Source organism: Scyliorhinus torazame, chromosome 9 (assembly GCF_047496885.1).
Source record: "Scyliorhinus torazame isolate Kashiwa2021f chromosome 9, sScyTor2.1, whole genome shotgun sequence".
NCBI classification, from domain to species: domain Eukaryota; kingdom Metazoa; phylum Chordata; class Chondrichthyes; order Carcharhiniformes; family Scyliorhinidae; genus Scyliorhinus; species Scyliorhinus torazame.
The window spans coordinates 261,866,910-261,886,866 of NC_092715.1; the positions used below are offsets into that span (position 1 = coordinate 261,866,910).

The 19,957-nt window shown below is 46.7% G+C and overlaps 1 protein-coding gene across 3 annotated transcripts in view; it reads left to right on the top strand.

Annotated features, from left to right (window-relative positions):
• svep1 (sushi, von Willebrand factor type A, EGF and pentraxin domain containing 1) overlaps positions 1 to 19,957 on the top strand; it is a 417,550-nt gene that overhangs the window by 286,703 nt on the left and 110,890 nt on the right. For all 3 annotated transcript variants that reach the window (XM_072517335.1, XM_072517337.1, XM_072517336.1), the window contains exons 27-33: positions 1,601 to 1,776; positions 6,172 to 6,296; positions 10,465 to 10,588; positions 10,816 to 10,986; positions 13,461 to 13,634; positions 15,656 to 15,775; positions 17,108 to 17,284. In XM_072517335.1, the coding sequence (XP_072373436.1) occupies positions 1,601 to 1,776; positions 6,172 to 6,296; positions 10,465 to 10,588; positions 10,816 to 10,986; positions 13,461 to 13,634; positions 15,656 to 15,775; positions 17,108 to 17,284 (1,067 nt within the window). The remainder of the gene's footprint in view (positions 1 to 1,600; positions 1,777 to 6,171; positions 6,297 to 10,464; positions 10,589 to 10,815; positions 10,987 to 13,460; positions 13,635 to 15,655; positions 15,776 to 17,107; positions 17,285 to 19,957) is intronic.

A 19,957-nucleotide genomic window follows, 5' to 3' on the forward strand; every position in this document is an offset into this window, starting at 1 on the left:
GGGGCTTCTGTGTAAAATCTGATCCATAGAATGACACCTTTGACAGTGCAGCAGACCCTCAGTTCTGGCACTGGAGTGTTGGCCTTGATTTTGTCCTCAGCTCCTGGAAGGGGACTTGAACCATGTTCATAAAGGTTCACAATTAAGGAATTATTTGTTTTCAGTTTGTCTTACAGTTCGATAAATTAAATTCCCAATCCATCATTGTTTATTCTTTCTAAATGATATTTTATATGACTTTAGAGGGACAAAGGTAACGTAAAAATCTCACATTTTGTCGTGGTATTATTTTAAATTAATGGTTCCAAAGTTCATTAAAGTCCATCTAATGATTAGTTTATCATTTGGCTGGAGAAATAATTGAACACCCTATTAACATATTGGACAATTTATAAATTGAAAGTATACTGATGGCCGATAATGCTACTGAATAATTTCTTGGATTAAATGGTAATTTCATATCAAAATGACGGAACTTTATAGATGACTAAATAATTTTGGTATTTGGGATTCAGAAAACCAGGATATTAAGAGTAACAATGTGACAATAAGCGATTATTATTATTCTTAACAATGCCCTCTCCAAATGAGAATAATTATAGATCTAATCACCAACCCTGGGTTTAGAAACAAGTGATGAATCATTTGTAACACATGTTACAAATTACAAAAACGTGAAGCCTGAAAGAGATAGAGATCGGACATGAATCAATTTAACAATAGCCAATGAATGGTAAAAGTGAAATGTTTCACTGTAGCGGTTGAGGTGTTAGAAAGGCTAAAACTGTGGTGGAATTGGCGAGGAACAAACAGGGAAAATGTCCATATATGGGTTTCGGAGGTTACTGATTGGCTGAGGGTACATGAGTTTATTTGATATAAAAAGGCTGCCTTGGAAGGGGGGGTGGGGTTGTGGGGGGAACGGAGCCAGGATAATGGAGCTGACAGCTTGACGACATGGCCACCAGTTCGCCAACAGATTGGCTCATCTTTTGTAGTTGCTGCCTTGTTACTGTGTGGAACCAGTTGTACTTAAGTCAGTAATAATGCTGATTGCTTCCACCTTATAGAACCACAAAATGTTGCTGTGCAGAAGGAGGCCATTCGGCCCACTGCAACAGGTCTGACACTCCCCTGGCCTTTTCCCATTGCCCTGCAATTCTTTCCCTTTGAGTATGTGCCCATTTTCTTTTGAAAGCTACCATTATCTCTGCTGCTAAATCATGACAATGCATTGCGTAAAATAATTTCTCTTCATCTCCACCCTGTCTTTGATCGATGACTTTGAATCTGTGTCCTCTGGGCTAGTAACAAAAATCCTTCCACCAGATGAAACGGCTTCTTTTCATTTGCTCCAACAAAACTCTGCATGGTGTTGAACACCACCGTTAAATCTCCCCTTAACCTTTGCTGTTCTCAGGAGAACCACCCTGGAAACGTGTACTCGTCAATCTTGTCAAATGGATTTGCAGAACCTATTCAACGTGTTTGTGGGAAGATTATGCTGGTACAAGGGTATATCTCAGTGATGTGCAGTATGGGAGCAGTGCTTCTGCCTTATTGAGCAAAGCTGACGGTTCTTTTCCTTCCTTCTGACCAGTTGGGTTTTATACGTCAATGGCAAGGAGAAGGTTACTGATTGCCCTTCAGTCAATGACGGGAGTTGGCACCACATCTCCATCACCTGGAATAGCACTGACGGAGCGTGGAGAGTTTATATCGATGGTAAAGTCTCTGATGGGGGCAAGGGTCTTTCTACTGGAGCGAGTATACCAGGTAATACGTTTACAGAGCTTCAATGCCCATGTTGGATTAAAAATTGGTCGCAAGACATTGTAGCAATGCTTTATCAATCATATCCAACTTACAGATTGTTCGGAAGAAAATTATTTTCAAACAAAACGTCCAACTGTATTTGCAAACTGTAATATTTAGCATTCTGACAACTAGGAGAATCTCTGTTGGAATCATTGTGCTCAAAGGTTACTGCTTTGCATTGCAAATTTTGCTTTGCCATAATTTCTGATGCTCCGGGGCTCCGGGACAAGTTGGTGGAGTGCGCAGATAAGTGGCAGATGAGGTTCAATGTGGTAAAGTGAGAGGTGATGCATTTTGGTCAGGAGAACATGTCCAGACAATATCAAATAACAGGGAAAATTCTTAAAGGGGTGCAGGAGCAGAGGGACCTGGGCATACCTGTGCAAAGATTATTGAAGGTGGCAGGACAGGTGGAGAGAGGAGTTAATGAAGGATACAGTACCCTGAGCTTTATTAATAGGGGCACAGAGTACAAGGGCAAGGAGATTCTCGTGAGCTTTTACGAGACATTAATTAGACCTCATCTGGAGTATTGTGTACAGTTCTGGGTGAATGCATTGGAGTGAGTGCAGAAGCGATTTACAAGAATGGTCCCAGGGATGAAAAGCCTCACTCATGAGGATCGTTTGGGGCTGTTCTCCTTGGAGAGGGCTAAGAGAAGATCTGAGAGAGATGTTCAAAATCATAAGGGGGGTGCACTGTGCAGCTAGGGAGGCACAGTTCCCGCTTGTAAAAGGATTGAAACAAGAGGGTACATGTTGCAAAAGTAAATGTGATCATAGAATCACTAAAGTGCAGAAGGAGGCCATTCGGCCTGCCGGATCTGCACCGACCCTCCAAACGTGCACCTCGCCTAGGCCCACGGACCCACCCTAACCCTGTAACCTCACCCTAATCTTTGGACACGGAGGGGCAATTTAGAATGGCCAATCCACCTAACCTGCACATCTTTGTGGGAGGAAACCCAGGCAGACACAGGGAGAAGGTACAAACTCCACACAGTCCCCCAAGGCCGGAATTGGACCCAGATCCCTGGCGCTGTGAGGCTCCACTTTTTCACACAGCCCGTGGTTGGGGTCTGGAATCCGCAGCCTGGAAGTGTGGCGGAGGCAGGTTCAACCGAGGCTGGGCATTTTGTTGCCCATCTAAATTTGCCTCGAGAAGGCAATGGTGAGCTGCCGTCCTGAAACTCTGCAGTTCGTGTGGTGTGGGTGCCCCGGCGTATTTCTTCAGCATGGCCGTGTGGCTTGCGAGGCCATGTCAGAGGGCAAGTAAGAGTCAACCACATTGCTGGGGGTCTGAAGTCACATATTGGCCAGACCGGGTAAAGATGGCAGATGTTCCCTTAGTGCACCAGAGGGGTTTCTAACCACGAGTCTGGTGGCTCCACAATTATTAATTAATACATCCATTAATTGAATTTGAATTCCCTCAGCCTTTGGAGTGGGATTTGAGCTCATGTCTCTGGAACATTGCCACTTTGCTAGCATCATCCCCTCAAAGTAGGCTCATACCAGGATGACAGAAGGCAGAATTTTACATTCCCCACCGAGGGTTTGTAGGTGGAGATGGGTTTAAAATCTCTCCGATGGGCTTCCCACCAGGGTCTCTCACCTACCCTATCCTCTCATCAGATTTACACTCGGACAGCTGAGGCCTAGGTCAAACCCTGACCCCCTTAATGCATTTGAGACACTTAATTAGTGAGCACCCCAAAATGACTGGCCACTGCAGGGACCCCCCCTCCCCCCACCACCACCACCACCACCACACCAACACCTTCACTGCCCTTTATCCAACCCGCTGCCCCTTGCTCCCCCTCCAACCCCCCTCCCCCGCAAGATCGGACCTCCCCACCTCGCCATGGGACTCCAGATCCCAGGACTTCTGCTCCAGAGACTGCTTGCAGTCCCAATCATAGAATCATAGAATCATAGAAGTTTACAGCATGGAAACAGGCCCTTCGGCCCAACCAGTCCATGCCGCCCAGTTTTTACCATTAAGCTAGTCCCAGTTGCCCGCACTTGGCCCATAACCCTCTATACCCATCTTACCCATATAACTATCTAAATGTTTTTTAAAAGACACAATTGTACCCGCCTCTACTACTACCTCTGGCAGCCCATACCAGACACTCACTACCCTCTGAGTGAAGAAATTGCCCCTCTGGGCCCTTCTGAATCTCTCCCCTCTCACCTTAAACCTATGCCCTCTAGTTTTAGACTCCCCTACCTTTGGGAAAAGATGTTGACTATCTACCTTATCTATGCCCCTCATTATTTTATAGACCTCTATAAGATCACCCCTAAGCCTCCTACACTCCAAGGAAAAAAGTCCCAGTCTATCCAGCCTCTCCTTATAACTCAAACCATCAAGTCCCGGCAACATCCTAGTAAATCTTTTCTGCACTCTTTCCAGTTTAATAATATCCTTCCTATAATAGGTTGACCAGAACTGCACACAGTATTCCAAGTGTGGCCGTACCAATGTCTTGTACAACTTCAACAAGCCGTCCCAACTCCTGTATTCAATGTTCTGACCAATGAAACCAAGCATGCCGAATGCCTTCTTCACCACCCTGTCCACCTGCGACTCCACCTTCAAGGAGCTATGAACCTGTACTCCTAGATCTCTTTGTTCTATAACTCTCCCCAACGCCATACCATTAACTGAGCAGGTCCTGGCCTGATTCGATCTGCCAAAATGCATCACCTCACATTTATCTAAATTAAACTCCATCTGCCATTCGTCGGCCCACTGACCTAATTGATCAAGATCCCGTTGCAATCCTAGATAACCTTCTTCACTATCCACTGTGCCACCAATCTTGGTGTCATCTGCAAACTTACTAACCATGCCTCCTAAATTCTCATCCAAATCATTAATATAAATCACAAATAACAGTGGACCCAGCACCAATCCCTGAGGCACACCACTGGTCACAGGCCTCCAGTTTGAAAAACAACCCTCTACAACCACCCTCTGCCTTCTGTCGTCCAGCCAATTTTGAATCCAATTGGCAACCTCACCCTGGATCCCGTGAGCTTTAACCTTCTGAAACAACCTACCATGCGGTACCTTGTCAAAGGCTTTGCTAAAGTCCATGTAGACAACGTCTACTGCACTGCCCTCATCTACCTTCTTGGTCACCCCCTCAAAAAACTCAATCAAATTTGTGAGACATGATTTTCCACGCACAAAGCCATGCTGACTGCCCCGAATCAGCCCTTGCCTCTCTAAATGCTTGTAGATCCTGTCTCTCAGAATACCTTCTAGCAACTTACCTACTACAGACGTTAGGCTCACCGGTCTGAAAGGAGATTTACCAGAATGTTGCCTGGTATGGAGGGAAGATCTTATGAGGAAAGGCAGCACGGTAGCATTGTGGATAGCACGGGGCAGCACGGTAGCATTGTGGATAGCACAAATGCTTCACAGCTCCAGGGTCCCAGGTTCGATTCCGGCTTGGGTCACTGTCTGTGCGGAGTCTGCACATCCTCCCCGTGTGTGCGTGGGTTTCCTCCGGGTGCTCCGGTTTCCTCCCACAGTCCAATGATGTGCAGGTTAGGTGGATTGGCTATGCTAAATTGCCCATAGTGGCCAAAATTGCCCTTGGTGTTGGGTGGGGTTACTGGGTTATGGGGATAGGATGGAGGTGTGGACCTTGGGTAGGGTGCTCTTTCCAAGAGCCGGTGCAGACTCGATGGGCCCAATGGCCTCCTTCTGCACTGTAAAAAAAAAAAATTTTTTTAAATCCTGTCCACTGGGGTGTCTGGCGCTGCTGTCCAATCTGATTGGCTGGCAGCTCTCTGCGACAGGACTTCCTCCTGAGCGAAGGCACTTATTGAAGCACCAAATGGCTGGGGGGGTGGACGGTATCTGCGGTGATATGTTTTCCACCGAGGGTTCAACTGACAGGAAGAGGAGACCCTGTCACATGAGAAATCCTGGCCATAGTTTCCCTTGGAAGGGATGGAAGTTCCAACACCAATACTAACTCATAAATGTGTGAATTAAGACATTCTTTCAGTGCTTTCCTTTCCACAGTGTTAGTGACCGTGTTAACCCCAGTATCTATCTGGTTGCCAATCCTCCAGGATTGTCCTGGAGTCTCCAGGAATGACAGAACTCTGCAGCAAGCTCAGAAAAAGCCATAGGGGCATGAAAAACAGTGCAGTGTGTGTGTTTTTCTATTTCCTTTAACAATTTTGTTCATTATAAAAAATAATGGATGGTGGGGGAGGGGGAATGTGTATTCAGGCAGGGTGATGACTCTAGGAATATGTCAGGCTAGAGTTGGCAACCCTTGGCCGATATCCAAGTGTCTAACGTGTTTTCTTTGTATCCTTTGAGGTGGTGGAGTGTTGGTGCTGGGACAAGAGCAGGATCAGAAAGGAGAAGGCTTTAACCCTGCAGAGTCTTTTGTGGGTTCGTTGAGCCAGTTAAACATCTGGGATTACGTCCTCACGCCAGAACAGGTGAGCACCGCCCGATGCGCACAGTGTTTCTCTCCCAACATACCTATTTGAAAGACCTGCACTTATGTCACGCCTTTCACATCCTTCGAGTGGCCCAAAGTGCTTTCCAGCCAATGAAATACTTCTGAAATGTCACCTGTTGCCATGCGGGAAATGCGACAGCCAATTTGTACACAGCAAGCTCCCACAAACAGCAATGTGATCAAGCCCAGATATTAGTGATTTTGGGTTGAGCAGGTGCCAAGGAGAACTGCTCCAATGATTTAAATACAAGAGGGAGAAGGTGATGGAAGGATATGCTGTTAGAGTGAGATGAGGAGGAGTCAGAGGATTAACATCAGCATGGGCCAGTCGGGCCGAACGGCCTGTTTCTCTGTGGTAGAACATAGAACATACTGTGCAGAAGGAGGCCATTCGGTCCATCGAATCTGCACCGACCCACTTATGCCCTCACTTCCACCTTATCCCCGTAATCTAATAAGCCCTCCTAACCTTTTTGGTCACTAAGGACAATTTAACAATCCACCTAACCTGCACATCTTGTGGGCGGAAACCGGAGCACCCGGAGGAAATCCGCGCAGACACGGGGAAAACGTGCAGACTCCGCACAGACAGTGACCCAAGCCGGGAATCGAACCTGGGACCCTGGCGCTGTGAAGCCACAGTGCTAACCACTTGTGCTACCGTGCTGCCCACGCTACCGTGCTGCCATATATTCTATGTAATTCTATGTATAGTGTCAGCCTGTATTACAGATATTGGGTATAGCAGGCTCAAAGTCAATCCAGCATAGGGTCTGTGTTGATATTGGCCGGAATGGCAGAAAGTTCAAATGCAGATAGAGATATTCTGCTGTACAATAGCAAGTTGGCCATTCTGAACCTGTTTAGCGTAAGGGAGATATGGGACCCTCCCTATGTCAGCCTCGGGTATACAAGGCAAGATTGGGTAATCGCTGTGTTATTAGTTCCCGGAAGAAAAGTTGAATTTCCAGTTAAAAGCTGTATGGGATGACTGCAAGGATCTACTGTAGCGAACAGACGAAAAGCATGATTGACGAAACTTTATCTTTGTAAGCAATTTCATTGAATCAGAGCATCCCTACAGTGCAGAAAGAGGACAATCGGCCCAGCGAGACTGCAACGATCCTCTGAAGGAACACCCTACTTAGACCCACTCCTCCACCCTATCCCCGTAACTCCAACAAAGCTTTTGGACACTAAGGGGCAATTTAGCATGGCCAATCCCCCTAACTGGCACATCTTTGGACTGTGGGAGGAAACCGGAGCACCCGAGGAAACCCACGCAGACATAAGGAGATTGTGCAGACTCCGCACAGACAGTCACCCGAGGGCAGAATCGAACCCGGGTCCCTGGCGCTGTGAGGCAGCAGTGCTAACTACTGTGCCACCGTGCAACTATAGAATTTAGTTTATTTTGTCACAGGTAAGAAAACGTACCTCACAGGTATGTCCTCTAATTAGACATTCAGACCTCCCAGAATGATTCTTGGTTCCTGAGGGTTTACATCCATTCGTTTCCATTCTTTTCCTTTCGTGGCCTAGTAACATCTAAGCTCATAACTGTCCTTCATTGTGAGAGTATTACTGGAGATTGATCCTCCCTCTAGCACAAGCTAGGATGAATCCTCCAACTTAATTTTAACCATGAATTTGGTCTTTTCAATCTGAGTGCATGCTTCCACCCTCCTATTCGCAAGATGAAGCATTGAGACTTTTGACCTCTTAAGTGCTATTTCTCTCTCTCCTAGACCCTGGCAGACTAACCTGCCTGTGATACTCACTGATATTTTAGCATAGTCTGTAACCCCATATCACAATGGCTTCCTCTGTACCCTTCCCATTTCAAAGCCATCTCAGTAGCAATGTGAATCACATGGGCCTTGTATCCAGGTAGAATGCTGATTCGTTATCCGTGAGAGCCCTAATTCTCTTTCATTGTGAAACTAAATGGACAGTTTAAAACATAACTGTTTACAACTTGACATTCTCAACACTTATCTGGGACTTGGAGACTCGTAACCTATCCACTGTCAGCACGCAGGCTTCTGCCATTTTCTCCTTGTGTCAACACCTTTCACCTTCTTCCCAGTAAAACACTCGAGGCCCAATTTAATCTTTAAGAATCAAACAACCCAGGCTTGCTGTCGGACATACTTCAGAACAGGTCACATGACTCCTCATTTCACCTAAAATTAAGGACATAGTCCCAAAAACACATCAATCCTAAAAAAGGAGACTTGATCCAAGAAAGTGCAGTTGGATCAAGTCTCCTGTATTCACCAAGTCCCACGTTTTATTGACTGGGTCTGCATGTTAGCAGAGGCCTAGAACATCCAAAGCTCCTGACACAGTTTAAGATAGCAAAAACGGCAAACAAAGATCATTCTCCTTAAACAGTTCCCAAGACATTGAAATCAACATAGGTACAATTTGGCGGAAGCAATTAGAAAAAAATAATCTTATAACTGGAGGTTTTTTTTATTCGTTCATGGGGCGTGGGTGTCGCTGGCTGGGCCAGCATTTATTGCTCATCCCTAATTGCCCTCTAGGGGCAGTTAAGAGTCAACCACATTGCTGTGGGGTCTGGAGTCAAATGTAGGCCAGACCAGATAAGGATGGCAGATTTCCTTCCTTAAAGGACATTAGTGAACCAGATGGGTTTTTACAACAATCGACAATGGTTTCATGGTCATCGTTAGACATTTGTGTCTAATGTGTCTACATTATCTCCCGCAAGCAGTTAGGAAGGCAACAAGGAGTTAGGAAGGAGAATTGTTTTGCTACAAAGGGATTGGAGAGTAAGAGTTAATAATTCTTACTAGAATTATACAGAGCATTAGTGAGACCACATCTGGAGCATTGTGTGTTCAGTTTAGGTCTCAAGGGAGGTGAATGAAGGTTCACTAGATTGGTCCCTAGGATGAGAAGATTGTCCAGTGAGCAGAGATTCAGTAGTGTAGGCCTACAGTCTCTGCAATTTAGAAGAATGAGAGGAGTTCTCCTGAGGGGAGATATACAGGGTGGACAGAAAGAAGATGATCCCCTCAATTAAAAGGTCAATAACGAGGGGGCATAATTTTAAGGTGAAAGGCAGGAGGTGAAGAGGGGATTTGAAGAAAGGTCTTTTCTCCCAGAGGGTGGTGGGAATCTGGAATGCACGGCCTGGGAGGGTCGGTGAGGCAGGAAAACCTCATAATCTTTAAAAAGTACTTGAATGAGCACTTGAAATGTCTGTGGAGAGAGAAGAGAGCTAACGCTTTGAGTTTAGATGACTCTTTGTCAAAGCTTTCACAAAGAGTCAGCCGGACTCGAAACGCCAGCTCCCTTCTCTCTCCACAGATGCTGTCAGACCTGCTGAGATTGTTAAGTATTTTCTGGTTTTGTTTCAGATTCCAACATTCACAGTAATTTGCTTCTAACTTGAAATATCATAACATTCAAGGCTATGGGCTGGGAAGTAGGATTAGTGTAGGTGAGAATATTTTATTTTTGTCAGTGCGGGCTTGACCGAAGGGCATCCTCTGTACTGTATGATTCTATGGTTCATATCAAACTCTTGAGGAGTTTGACAGGGTTTATGCAGAGGAAATGCTTCCCCTGGCTGGGAAATCTGGAACACAGTCTCCGAATAAAGCGTTATTCTGACCGATCTAAGAGATTTATTTGGTCAGAGGTTTGGAATCCTCTGCTCCAGAGAGCCGTGAATGCTCAGTGATTGAGTATTATCAAGACAGACATTGATAGTTTTGGGGGTACGAAGAGAATGAAGGTGTTGGGGGAAAATGGAGTTAAGTTATGTTATTGAATGGCAGGGCAGGCTCGAAGGGTTGCAGGGCCTATATTCTTATCCAGTGCGTGTGATGTTTTCATGTCATTCATTAGGTTGTGAAAAAATGATCAATAAGATAAAGACAATAAAGAATAAAGGCATAACACAAATATCATGGTGCTGTTAGTGGGAGCTTCCTGTGTGCAAATTGGCGGCCATGTTTCCAAGATGACTGCCCTTGAACATGTGGTTCTCTCTCTATCTGCTACAACTAAGCGAGCTGAGGGTAACCCGGGGCAGGGAAACCAGGTGAGCAGTATGCGTGGCTTTCCGGAAGAAAAGTTTAATTCCTTTTTAACTTTTCTCTAATTTTCAGGTCAAGTTACTCGCCACAGCATGTTCTGACGACCTTAAAAAAGGCAATGTGTTGGCTTGGCCTGACTTTCTGTCCGGGATTGTCGGAAGAGTGAAGAAAAGTTCCAGGAGTGTTTTCTGTGCTGGTAATATCTCCTTCTTAATATACATACGTGGAGGGCCATGTTTCCACAGATGATAGTGGGTTAAAGTCACCTGTTCCCTTACACCCCATTCTTCGTCTCTTTGAACTGACAAGTTCATCTGTAACGAGCTAACCCAGATATATAACATGCTCCTTCTCCTTGTGGTTAAGATAGGGTTAGAAAGGATTTAATTTGTCTACTTGTGCTCTCTTTCTTTTAAAACTCAGATTGCCCCGTGTTGGAAGGATCCCAGCCCAATCTCCTGGTGTCCAGCTCTGATGTAAAACCAGGGTCAAGAGTTGAGCTGTCTTGTGAATTAGGTTACCACCTTGACGGAGAGAGTGTGCAGCACTGCCAGAACCTCGGAGCTTGGAGCTATCCAGTCCCCAACTGCAAACGTAACTTTTTTTTTAAATAAATATTTTAACAACTGCAAAAGTAAGTGGTTGGGTGCTGCAACTCTGCACTGTCCTTGTGAATGTAACAAGAGGAGCTGCAGAGTGGCGTACTGGGGCAATCCAACACTTGAGTTTGGAACTCCGATAAAAATAAGAAAGATTTGCTTTTAATATGGTGCCTTTCGCAACCTCAGGTTGGCACAAAGTGCTTCACAGCCAGTATTCTTTCAAGTGTAATCACTGTTGTTATGTAGGAAACACGGCGGCCTTCTCTGTTCTAAGGAAAACAATGATGTGAAGATGCCAGCGTTGGACTGGGGTGAGCACAGTAAGAAGTCTTACAACACCAGGTTAAAGTCCAACAGGTTTGTTTTGAATCACTAGCTTTCGGAGCACAGCTCCTTCCTCTGGTGAATGAAGAGGTGGGTTCCAGAAACATTTATATAGACAAAGTCAAAGGTGCAAGACGATATTTTGAATGCGAGTCTTTGCAGGTAATTAAGTCTTTACAGGTCCAGACAGAGCAACTGGAGAGAGGGATAATCACGGGTTAAAGAGGTGTGAATTGTCTCAAGCCAGGACAGTTGGTAGGATTTCGCAAGCCCAGGCCAGATAGGGGGAGGTGAATGTAATGCGACATGAATCCAAGGTCCCAGTTGAGGCTTGAGACAATTCACACCTCTTTAACCCCTGATTATCCCTCTCTCCATTTGGTCCATCTGGACCTGTAAAGACTAAATTACCTGCAAAGACTCGCATTCAAAGTATTGTCTTGCATCTTTGACATTGTCTATATATATGTTCCTGGAACCCACCTCTTCATTCACCTGAGGAATGAGCTGTGCTCCGAAAGCTAGTGATTCAAAACAAACCTGTTGGACTTTAACCTGCCGTTGTAAGACGTCTTACTAAAGAAAAAAATCCAAGCCTATCCAGTCTCTCTTTATAGTACAGATGCTCCATCCCAGGCAACATCCTGGTGAATCGCCTCTGTACCCCATCCAGTGCAATCACCTCCTTCCTATAGTGAGCTGACCAGAACTGCACACAGTGCTCCAGTTGCAGCCTAAACAACGTTCTGTACAGCTCCATTGTAACCTTCTTGCCGTGACTTACAAAGGTAAGTGTCCCATATGCCTTCTTAACTACCCTATTCGCCTGCTCTGCCACTTTCAGGGATCTGTGAACAAAATCCATTTCATTTCATTTCATTCCTAATGTTCTGCCATTCATTACATACTACCTTGTCCTGTTTCTTCTTCCAAAGTACATCATAGAATCAAAAAATCCCTACAGTGCCGAAAGAGGCCATTCAGCCCATTGAGTCTGCACCGACCGTCTGAAAGAGCACTCCTCCCAAGCCCACTTCCCTGCCCTATCCCATTAACCCTTTAACCTAACCTACACATCCCTGTACACTAAGGGGCAATTTAGCGTGGCCAATTCACCTAACCTGCACATCTATCTTTGGACTGTGGGAACCGGAGCACCCGGAGGAAATCCACGCAGACACAGGGAGAAAGTGCAAACTCCACACAGACAGTCACCCGAGGCCGGAATTGAACCCGGGTCCCTGGCGCTGTGAGGCAGCAGTGTTAACCACTGCGACATCGTGCCGCCCCTCGCATCTCGCACCTATCAGGGTAAATACCATCCGCTACGGCTGTCCCCATCTGATCAACACACCTATATCTTCCTGTAATCTATAACCCTCTTTTTCAGTGTTAATCACCCACCAATCTTGATGTCATCTGCAAACTTACTTATTATTGCCCATACATTCTCATCTCTGCTCGGCACCAGCCTCCAGTTACATAGCAGCTTTCTACAACAATCATTCATCGTGTCCTATTACTAAGCCAGTTTCGGATCCACCTTGACAAGTTACGCCAAATCTAAAGAATGATGGGAAGGTCCATTTTAATGTTCTGAATTGGTTCAAAATCCGAATTTTAAATTGCTTTTGGGAATTGTAATGATAGACTTGCAATCGTATAGCGTCTTTGATGATCTAAGGAGGCCCCAAAGAATTTCACAGTCATTGAAGTACTTTTTGAAGTATAATCACCATTGTAATGTTGGAAGTAAAGCTCTCAATTTGCTTACAGCAAGCTCCCACAATCAACAGTGAGAGAATGCCTGGAGAATCTGCTTTTGTGACATGGTTGAGGATTAAAAATGGGCAGGCTACAGGGGAGAGAGGGTCCGCATCCCGCTCTCGCCACCCCCACCCCCCAACTCTCTTGGCCCTCTTTGAATGAATTATTTTAAATTGTGGTGTGTGAGAGAATGCAGCGAGGCCTCATCAGAGTTGAAATGTTAACCCCCCTCTTTCTCCAGGTCGGGTCGAGCTGGCGAATGGGAATCCAGCATTTTCTGCTTTGTGTTTCCTCTTTGATTTTGGGTTACAGTCACTGTAGAACCGACATGGTGTAAATTTCCTGTTCCTTCTGTTTTGCTGCCTGGGTTTTCAGGGGTTAACTGCGGATCGCCTCCTGCCATGGACAACGGGAGCTTTACAGCAGAAGACTACCTCTTCAGCAGTGCCGCCTCCTATCTGTGTAACAATGGTTACTACCTGTTGGGGGATTACAAACTCTTTTGCGCCGTGGATGGGAACTGGGCTGGCGTTGTGCCTGTCTGTCTTGGTAAGTCGGAAAAAATTAAAGAGTTTTGAGTTTCACCGAGTATATGAATTAAATTTAATATTTGTTGAAATATGCCTGATAAAAAAGAAAGACTCGCATTCCTATAGCACCTTTCCTGGCCCCAGGGTGTCCCAAAGTGCTTTATAGCCAGCAAAGAACTTCTGAGGGTGTAGTCACTGATAAAATGTAGCCAATATGGGAGCCAATTGATGCATAGCAAGCTTCCACAAGAACCAACACGATATGAAGGCAGCACGGTAGCATAAGTGATTAGCAATGCGGCTTCACAGCGCCAGGATCCCAGGTTCGATTCCCTGCTGGGTCACTGTCTGTGTGGAGTCTGTACATTCTCCCCATGTCTGCGTGGGTTTCCCCCGGGTGCTCCGGTTTCCTCCCACAATGTCCCAAAAGACGCGCAGGTTAGGTGGATTGGCCATGATCAATTGCCCTTAGTGACCAAAAAAGGTTAGGAGGAGTTATTGGGTTACGGGGATAGGGTGGAAGTGAGGGCTTAGGTGGGTCGGTGCAGACTCGATGGGCCGAATGGCCTCTTTCTGCACTGTATGTTCTATGTTCTAAGACTAGACTATCTGTTTTGACAGTGTTTATTTTGATTAAAGGATAAATATTGGCACAGGACATGAGGGAGGATCCCGCCCCCCCCCCCAAAATCTCTTTGCTCTTCTTTGTAAAAGTGCATTAGGATCTTTTAAATCCACCCGAGAGAACAGATGTGGTCCTGATTTAGCATTGCACCCGAACATTGGTACCTCCAACAGTGCAGCACTCCCTGAGGACTGTACTGGGAGTGTCAGCTTCATTATGCTCTTGAAATCCAGGAAAGGTGGAAGTGTAACCCACTGTGCGGCAACCTAATGTGGAAATACATTGTGTAAGAATGAAATGCCGCATCTGCTGGTAGCGTATATGCTGAAATTGGAGAGAGGACTAGTAGGATATGTTGATAGGTTGAGGTGAAGTCAGATAAAAGGAGACTCATGTGGAGCATAAACACCAATATGGACCAGTTGAGCTGTCTGTTTCTGAGATGTAAATTCTTTGCATTTTAATGTGAATTCAACATAGTTGCACTTTATTTGGGGTCTGGGTGGAGGGGTAAAACAGCAGCAATGTTAACCCCATTTAAAAGGGCATACACAGCGGCTAATCAGCAGAGACATTCGGCCAAGAGAAATTCATCTGGGCTTTTCTTTATAGGTGTCCCTGGTGGCTGCCTGAATTGTGCACCAGCCTCACCTCAATATTGAAATAATGTCCATGTACCTATTTCAGTCACTGACTCCTAACTTTAGCCCTGTGGAATTGAGGAAGAGATCATCAGAACTTTCTAAGTTTAAATAAATTTAGAGTACCCAATTTCTTTTCAATTAAGGGACAATTTAGCGTGGCCAATCCACCTACCCCGCGCATCTTTGGGTTGTGGGGGTGAGACCCACGCAGGCACAGGGAGACTGTACAAACTCCACACCGACCTGGTGCCAGGATCGAACCCACGTCCTCAGCGCCGTGAGGCAGCAGTGCTAACCACTGCGCCACCACGCCACCCAATCAGAACTTTCGTTTGCACTTTTTCAAATCCCTTTTGGGAATTACACATCAAATGTTTTTCTTCTAAATGTCACAGTGTTTGTACTCTTGTGATTTCTTGTGTGTACCGTGCGCTGCGTGTACCATGCTCTGCGTGTACCATTCCCTGCATCTACCATGCCCTGCATATATCTTTTTTTAAAGTTATTTCCTGGGATAAGGGTCTCACAGGCTCGACCAGTATTTATTGCCCAGGCCTAATTTCCCATGAAAAGATGGTGGCAAGCTGCTTTCTTGAACCGCTGCAGTCCGTGAGGTGTAGGCACACTCACAATAATGTTCAGGTGAGAATTCCAGGACTTTGGCCCAGCTACAGTGTGGAATCAGCAGTGTACCCGACCCTGCGTGTACCAAACCCTGCGTGTATCATATACTCTCATTCACTAAAAATCAGTGTTCTCTGTTGTTTCTAGATCTCGATGAATGCGCATTAGGGTCAGACTGTGACACAAGGTCTGAATGCATCAATACCGTTGGGTCATACACTTGTACCTGCAGGCCACCATACACTGGCGATGGAAGAAACTGCACTGGTACAGTTGGTTTATGTGCTATCAGGCTGCATTTATTGCCCATCACAAATTGTGCTGAGGGTGTTGCGAGTCAGCTCTGTAGAGTGGGGTTCAAGTCACATTTAATCCAGACTATAGGAGTTGGCAGGTTCCATTCCCTGTAGGAGATTAATGAACCAGTATGGTTTTATGCCAATATCACAACTTCTGGGCTTATTTTAACAGGCGCTGCCCATAGATGACTAAATTTAAATAATTCAATTCAATTGGTGGAATTACGACTCCCAATGTCTGGGTTACTCATTCAGTGCTATAACCACAAGGCTATTGTACCCATGATATAATCAAAAGCAAATTACTTTTTGTGATGCAGTCAAAGTTCATGAAGTGACAATTTATTTTCAGAACAGGACATTCTTTTAAATTAAACAGCAGGCGAAAGAGACAGAATTCTCAGCCACAGTACAACTTGTGTTAGTTGTTGGGATGGGAGTGCAGCATGCATGCATGAATGAACATGTCATTGGAATGAGGACACGAACAGATACACTTTAATATATATTTTTTAATTTAATACAGGCCACAATTCTTTTCCAGAATGGCCAACCAGTGAGATAATAAGTCATGCCTTACTTCGTTCCCACAGTGATTTCAGCAGCTTGTCAGTAACACATGAAGGTTAAGTGCGGTGTGAATGTGAAACCCACGACCAGGGACTGGTTGAGGTGAAAGATACAGGTGTATTTAAGGGGAAGCTAAGTAAGTACGTGAGCAAGAATGGGATAGATTGATAAATTGAGAAGCTTTTTGTAAAATATAGAATGTGGGCATTGTTGGCAAGGCCATCGTTTATTGCCCATCCCTAATTGCCCTTGAACCAAGTGGCTTGCAGGGCCATTTCAGAGGGCGCGTCAGAGTCAACCCCATTGCTGTGGGTCTGGAGTCAGGCCCATGTAGGCCAGACCGGGTAAGGCCGGCAGATTTCCTTACTTAAAGGACATTAGTGAACCACATGGATTTTTACAACAATCGGTGATAGTTTCCAGTGATAGTTTCAAGGTCACCATCACTGAGACTAGCTTTACATTCCAGATTAATTAAATTAATTTAAGTTCCACCAGCTGCTACAGTGGGATTTGAAGCCGTGTCCCCAGAGTATTAGCCTGGGCCTCTGGATTTCTGATGCAGTGACATTGCCACTGCAACGCCATCTCCTCTAAGGGTGGGGGAGGCTTGTGCGGAACATATTTACCAACATGGATCTGTTGGGCTGAATGGCCTAGTTCTGTGCGGTAAATTCTGTGGGACTCTGTGTGGGAATAGCTTAATTCCTTTGCTTTTCCCCTTTCTCAGATCCGATCACTTGTAAAGATCCTGGGAGACCTGCTCATGGCTTGGCCCAGGGCGATGTGCACTTTGTTGGAGGTCAGGTGACCTTTTCTTGTGAGGACGGATACCAATTGAACGGTACTCAGAATGTCACATGTTTCGAGAGTGGGCTGTGGAGCGATACAGTGCCTCGCTGCCAAGGTGTGTAACAATCTGTCATCCATGAAGACACTTGACAAGGCACAAAGAATGATTCACAAGGATAATACCAGAACTGCGAGCGTGAAACCACTTGGAAAGACCAAACAAGATGGGGCCTTTTTCTAAGAAATGAAAGCGCTGTGAGGCAACCTGACAGAGGTCTTTAAAATAATGAAGGGGTTTGATAGGATAGTAATTTTCCCTTGAGGGGGGTGTTGTAGAACTAGGAGACATCAATATAGGGCAGTCATTAATCAAAATAATAGGGAATTCAGGGGACAATCTTTGCCCAGAGAGTGGTAAGAATGTGGAACTCACTCTCGCAGAGAGTGGTTGAGGCGATTAGTATAGAGACATTTAATGGGAATTGAGATAGACGCTTGAGGGAGAAGGAAATAGAATCATAAAAATTTACAGCACTGAAGGTGGCCCGGTGCTGGCGCTTTGATAGAGCAGTCATGCTTAGTCCCACATCCCTGCTTTTTCTCTGTCACCTTTTAGCTCTTCATCCTCAAGTACTTGTCCAACCCTTTTGTAAAATGATTTGTGAAATCAGCTTCCACCTTTTTCAGTTCGGACATTTCAGATTCTAATAATTCTGAGTGAGAAGAGTCTCCTCCTCTCCCCTCTAGATCTTTGACCAATGATTTAGAATTATAGAATTTCGAATCATAGAATTTACAGTGCAGAAGGAGGCCATTCGGCCCATCGAGTTTGCACCGACCCTTACAAAGAGCATCCCACTCAAGCCTATCCCTGTAACCCAGTAACCCAGGAGTGTCATTGCTGTAACCTTTTTGATAGAACGTCCTCCAAGTAAGGGAGACAGCCTCACCAACACCATGTCCACCTTGGAAGCAAACATTGACTTGACTGTGTGACTATGGTGTGCTGTTCATTAATGGCCTTGAGAGTCATAATCATGGGAATAAAATAGTCATCTAATGCTTTGCACTTTAATTCCAGCACTTATTACTCGTCCTCACAGAGGTTTGCTGACAGGAATATCAACCCCTTCGGCGTTTTCCTGACTCAGAATAAAGTATGTGGTCCACTCACTGTTTGCAGATTAACATCAAATTTACGGTGTGAGAAACAGGGTCATTTGGCCCAACAGGTCCATGTCCCTCACCCTACGTCACCTCCACCCCGCCGGGGTGAACTTTCTCACCTGGACAAGCAAGCATATGGGACGAAGCACAACTGCTCCTTCAGCGAGCCAGCACAGGCCAGACGGGCCGAATGGCCTCCTTCACTGCCGTACGTTTTTGTGATTCGAAGTAAATCCAGAGGCAGGGGCAAGAGTGCGGGAGAAAAAAATTAAAAAGGAGAATCCTGTGAGATGATGAGGGGAAAGAGGGATGATGATGTGAACCAATCAGGACAGCTTTGGAACATAGATGCAGGGGTTTGAAGGGGGTGGAGAGGGGGCAGGCATGTGAAATGCAGCAGGTGGCCTTCCTGCCTTCCTGCTGCCTACCCATCCAACCTGCCCTGTCTGAAACGTTAGGGGAGGCAGTGAAGGTGTAGATGACCCACCCACCATGGGGCATTTTGAGGCCCTGAGTGGTCAATTAATGACCACTTAAGTTGTTTCATCCCACCCCTGCCACTATTTTACCTTGGGCAGTGGAAGGCTCACACCAAGTATGGGGCCCAGTAGCTTTAGCTGCATTGGCTTGTATTGTCTAAGGGGGTGAACTGGGATCCTCCTTTGGGTTTCTCTTCTACCCATGGAAAGCACCGCCACCCCCCATCCAAGGTCAGCCCTCACTTTAACCCAACCCTCCCATATTCTCAAACCCAGCCCCCGCCCCTTGCACCAGGGCGTGGTAACCTGGCCTGTTCAGGTTACCTGGGATGGGATTCTCCGACCCCCTGCCGGGTCGGAGAATCGCCGGGGGGTGGGCGGCGTGAATCCCGCCCCCGCCGGCTGCCGAATTCTCCGGCGCCAGGGATTTGGCGGGGGCAGGAATCGCGGCGCACCAGTTGGCGGCCGTTGGCAGCGGCACCCACGGCATTTCTCCGGCCCGCGATGGGGCGAGTGGCCGCCCGTTTTCGGCCAGTCCTGCCGGCGTAAATTAGAGTAGGTACTTACCGGCGGGACCTGGCCGCGCAGGCGGCCTCCAGGGTCCTCGGGGGGGCGCAGGGGTATCAGGCCCCGGGAGATGCCCCCATGGTGGCCTGGCCCGCGATCAGGGCCCACCGATCCACGGGCGGGCCTGTGCCGTGGGGGCACTCTATTCCTCCACGTCAGCTGCTGTGGTCCTCCGTGGTGGCCGACCCGGAGAAGATCCCCCCTGCGCATGCGCTGGGATGATGCCAGCACATGCTGGCGCTCCCGCGCATGCGCCGGCCAGCGGAAGCCCTTCGGCACCGGTTGGCGTGGCGCCAAGCCCCTTCCCCGCTGGCCGGCACCCCGCAAACCACTCCGGGACCGGCCTAGCCCCTGAAGGTGCAGAGGATTCCGCACCTTTGAGGCGGCCCGTCGCCGGAGTGGTTCACGCCACTCCTCGGCACCGCGACCCCCCGCCCCGCTGGGTCGGGGAAAATCCTGCCCAAGAACTCCAGGCACTTCTTTCTTGGGACTGCCTGTAGTCCCAGAAGTGGCCACCACTTGAAGCAGGCGCTGTTGGGACGACCGAGTGAGGCAGAACTTCCTCCCAAGAAAAG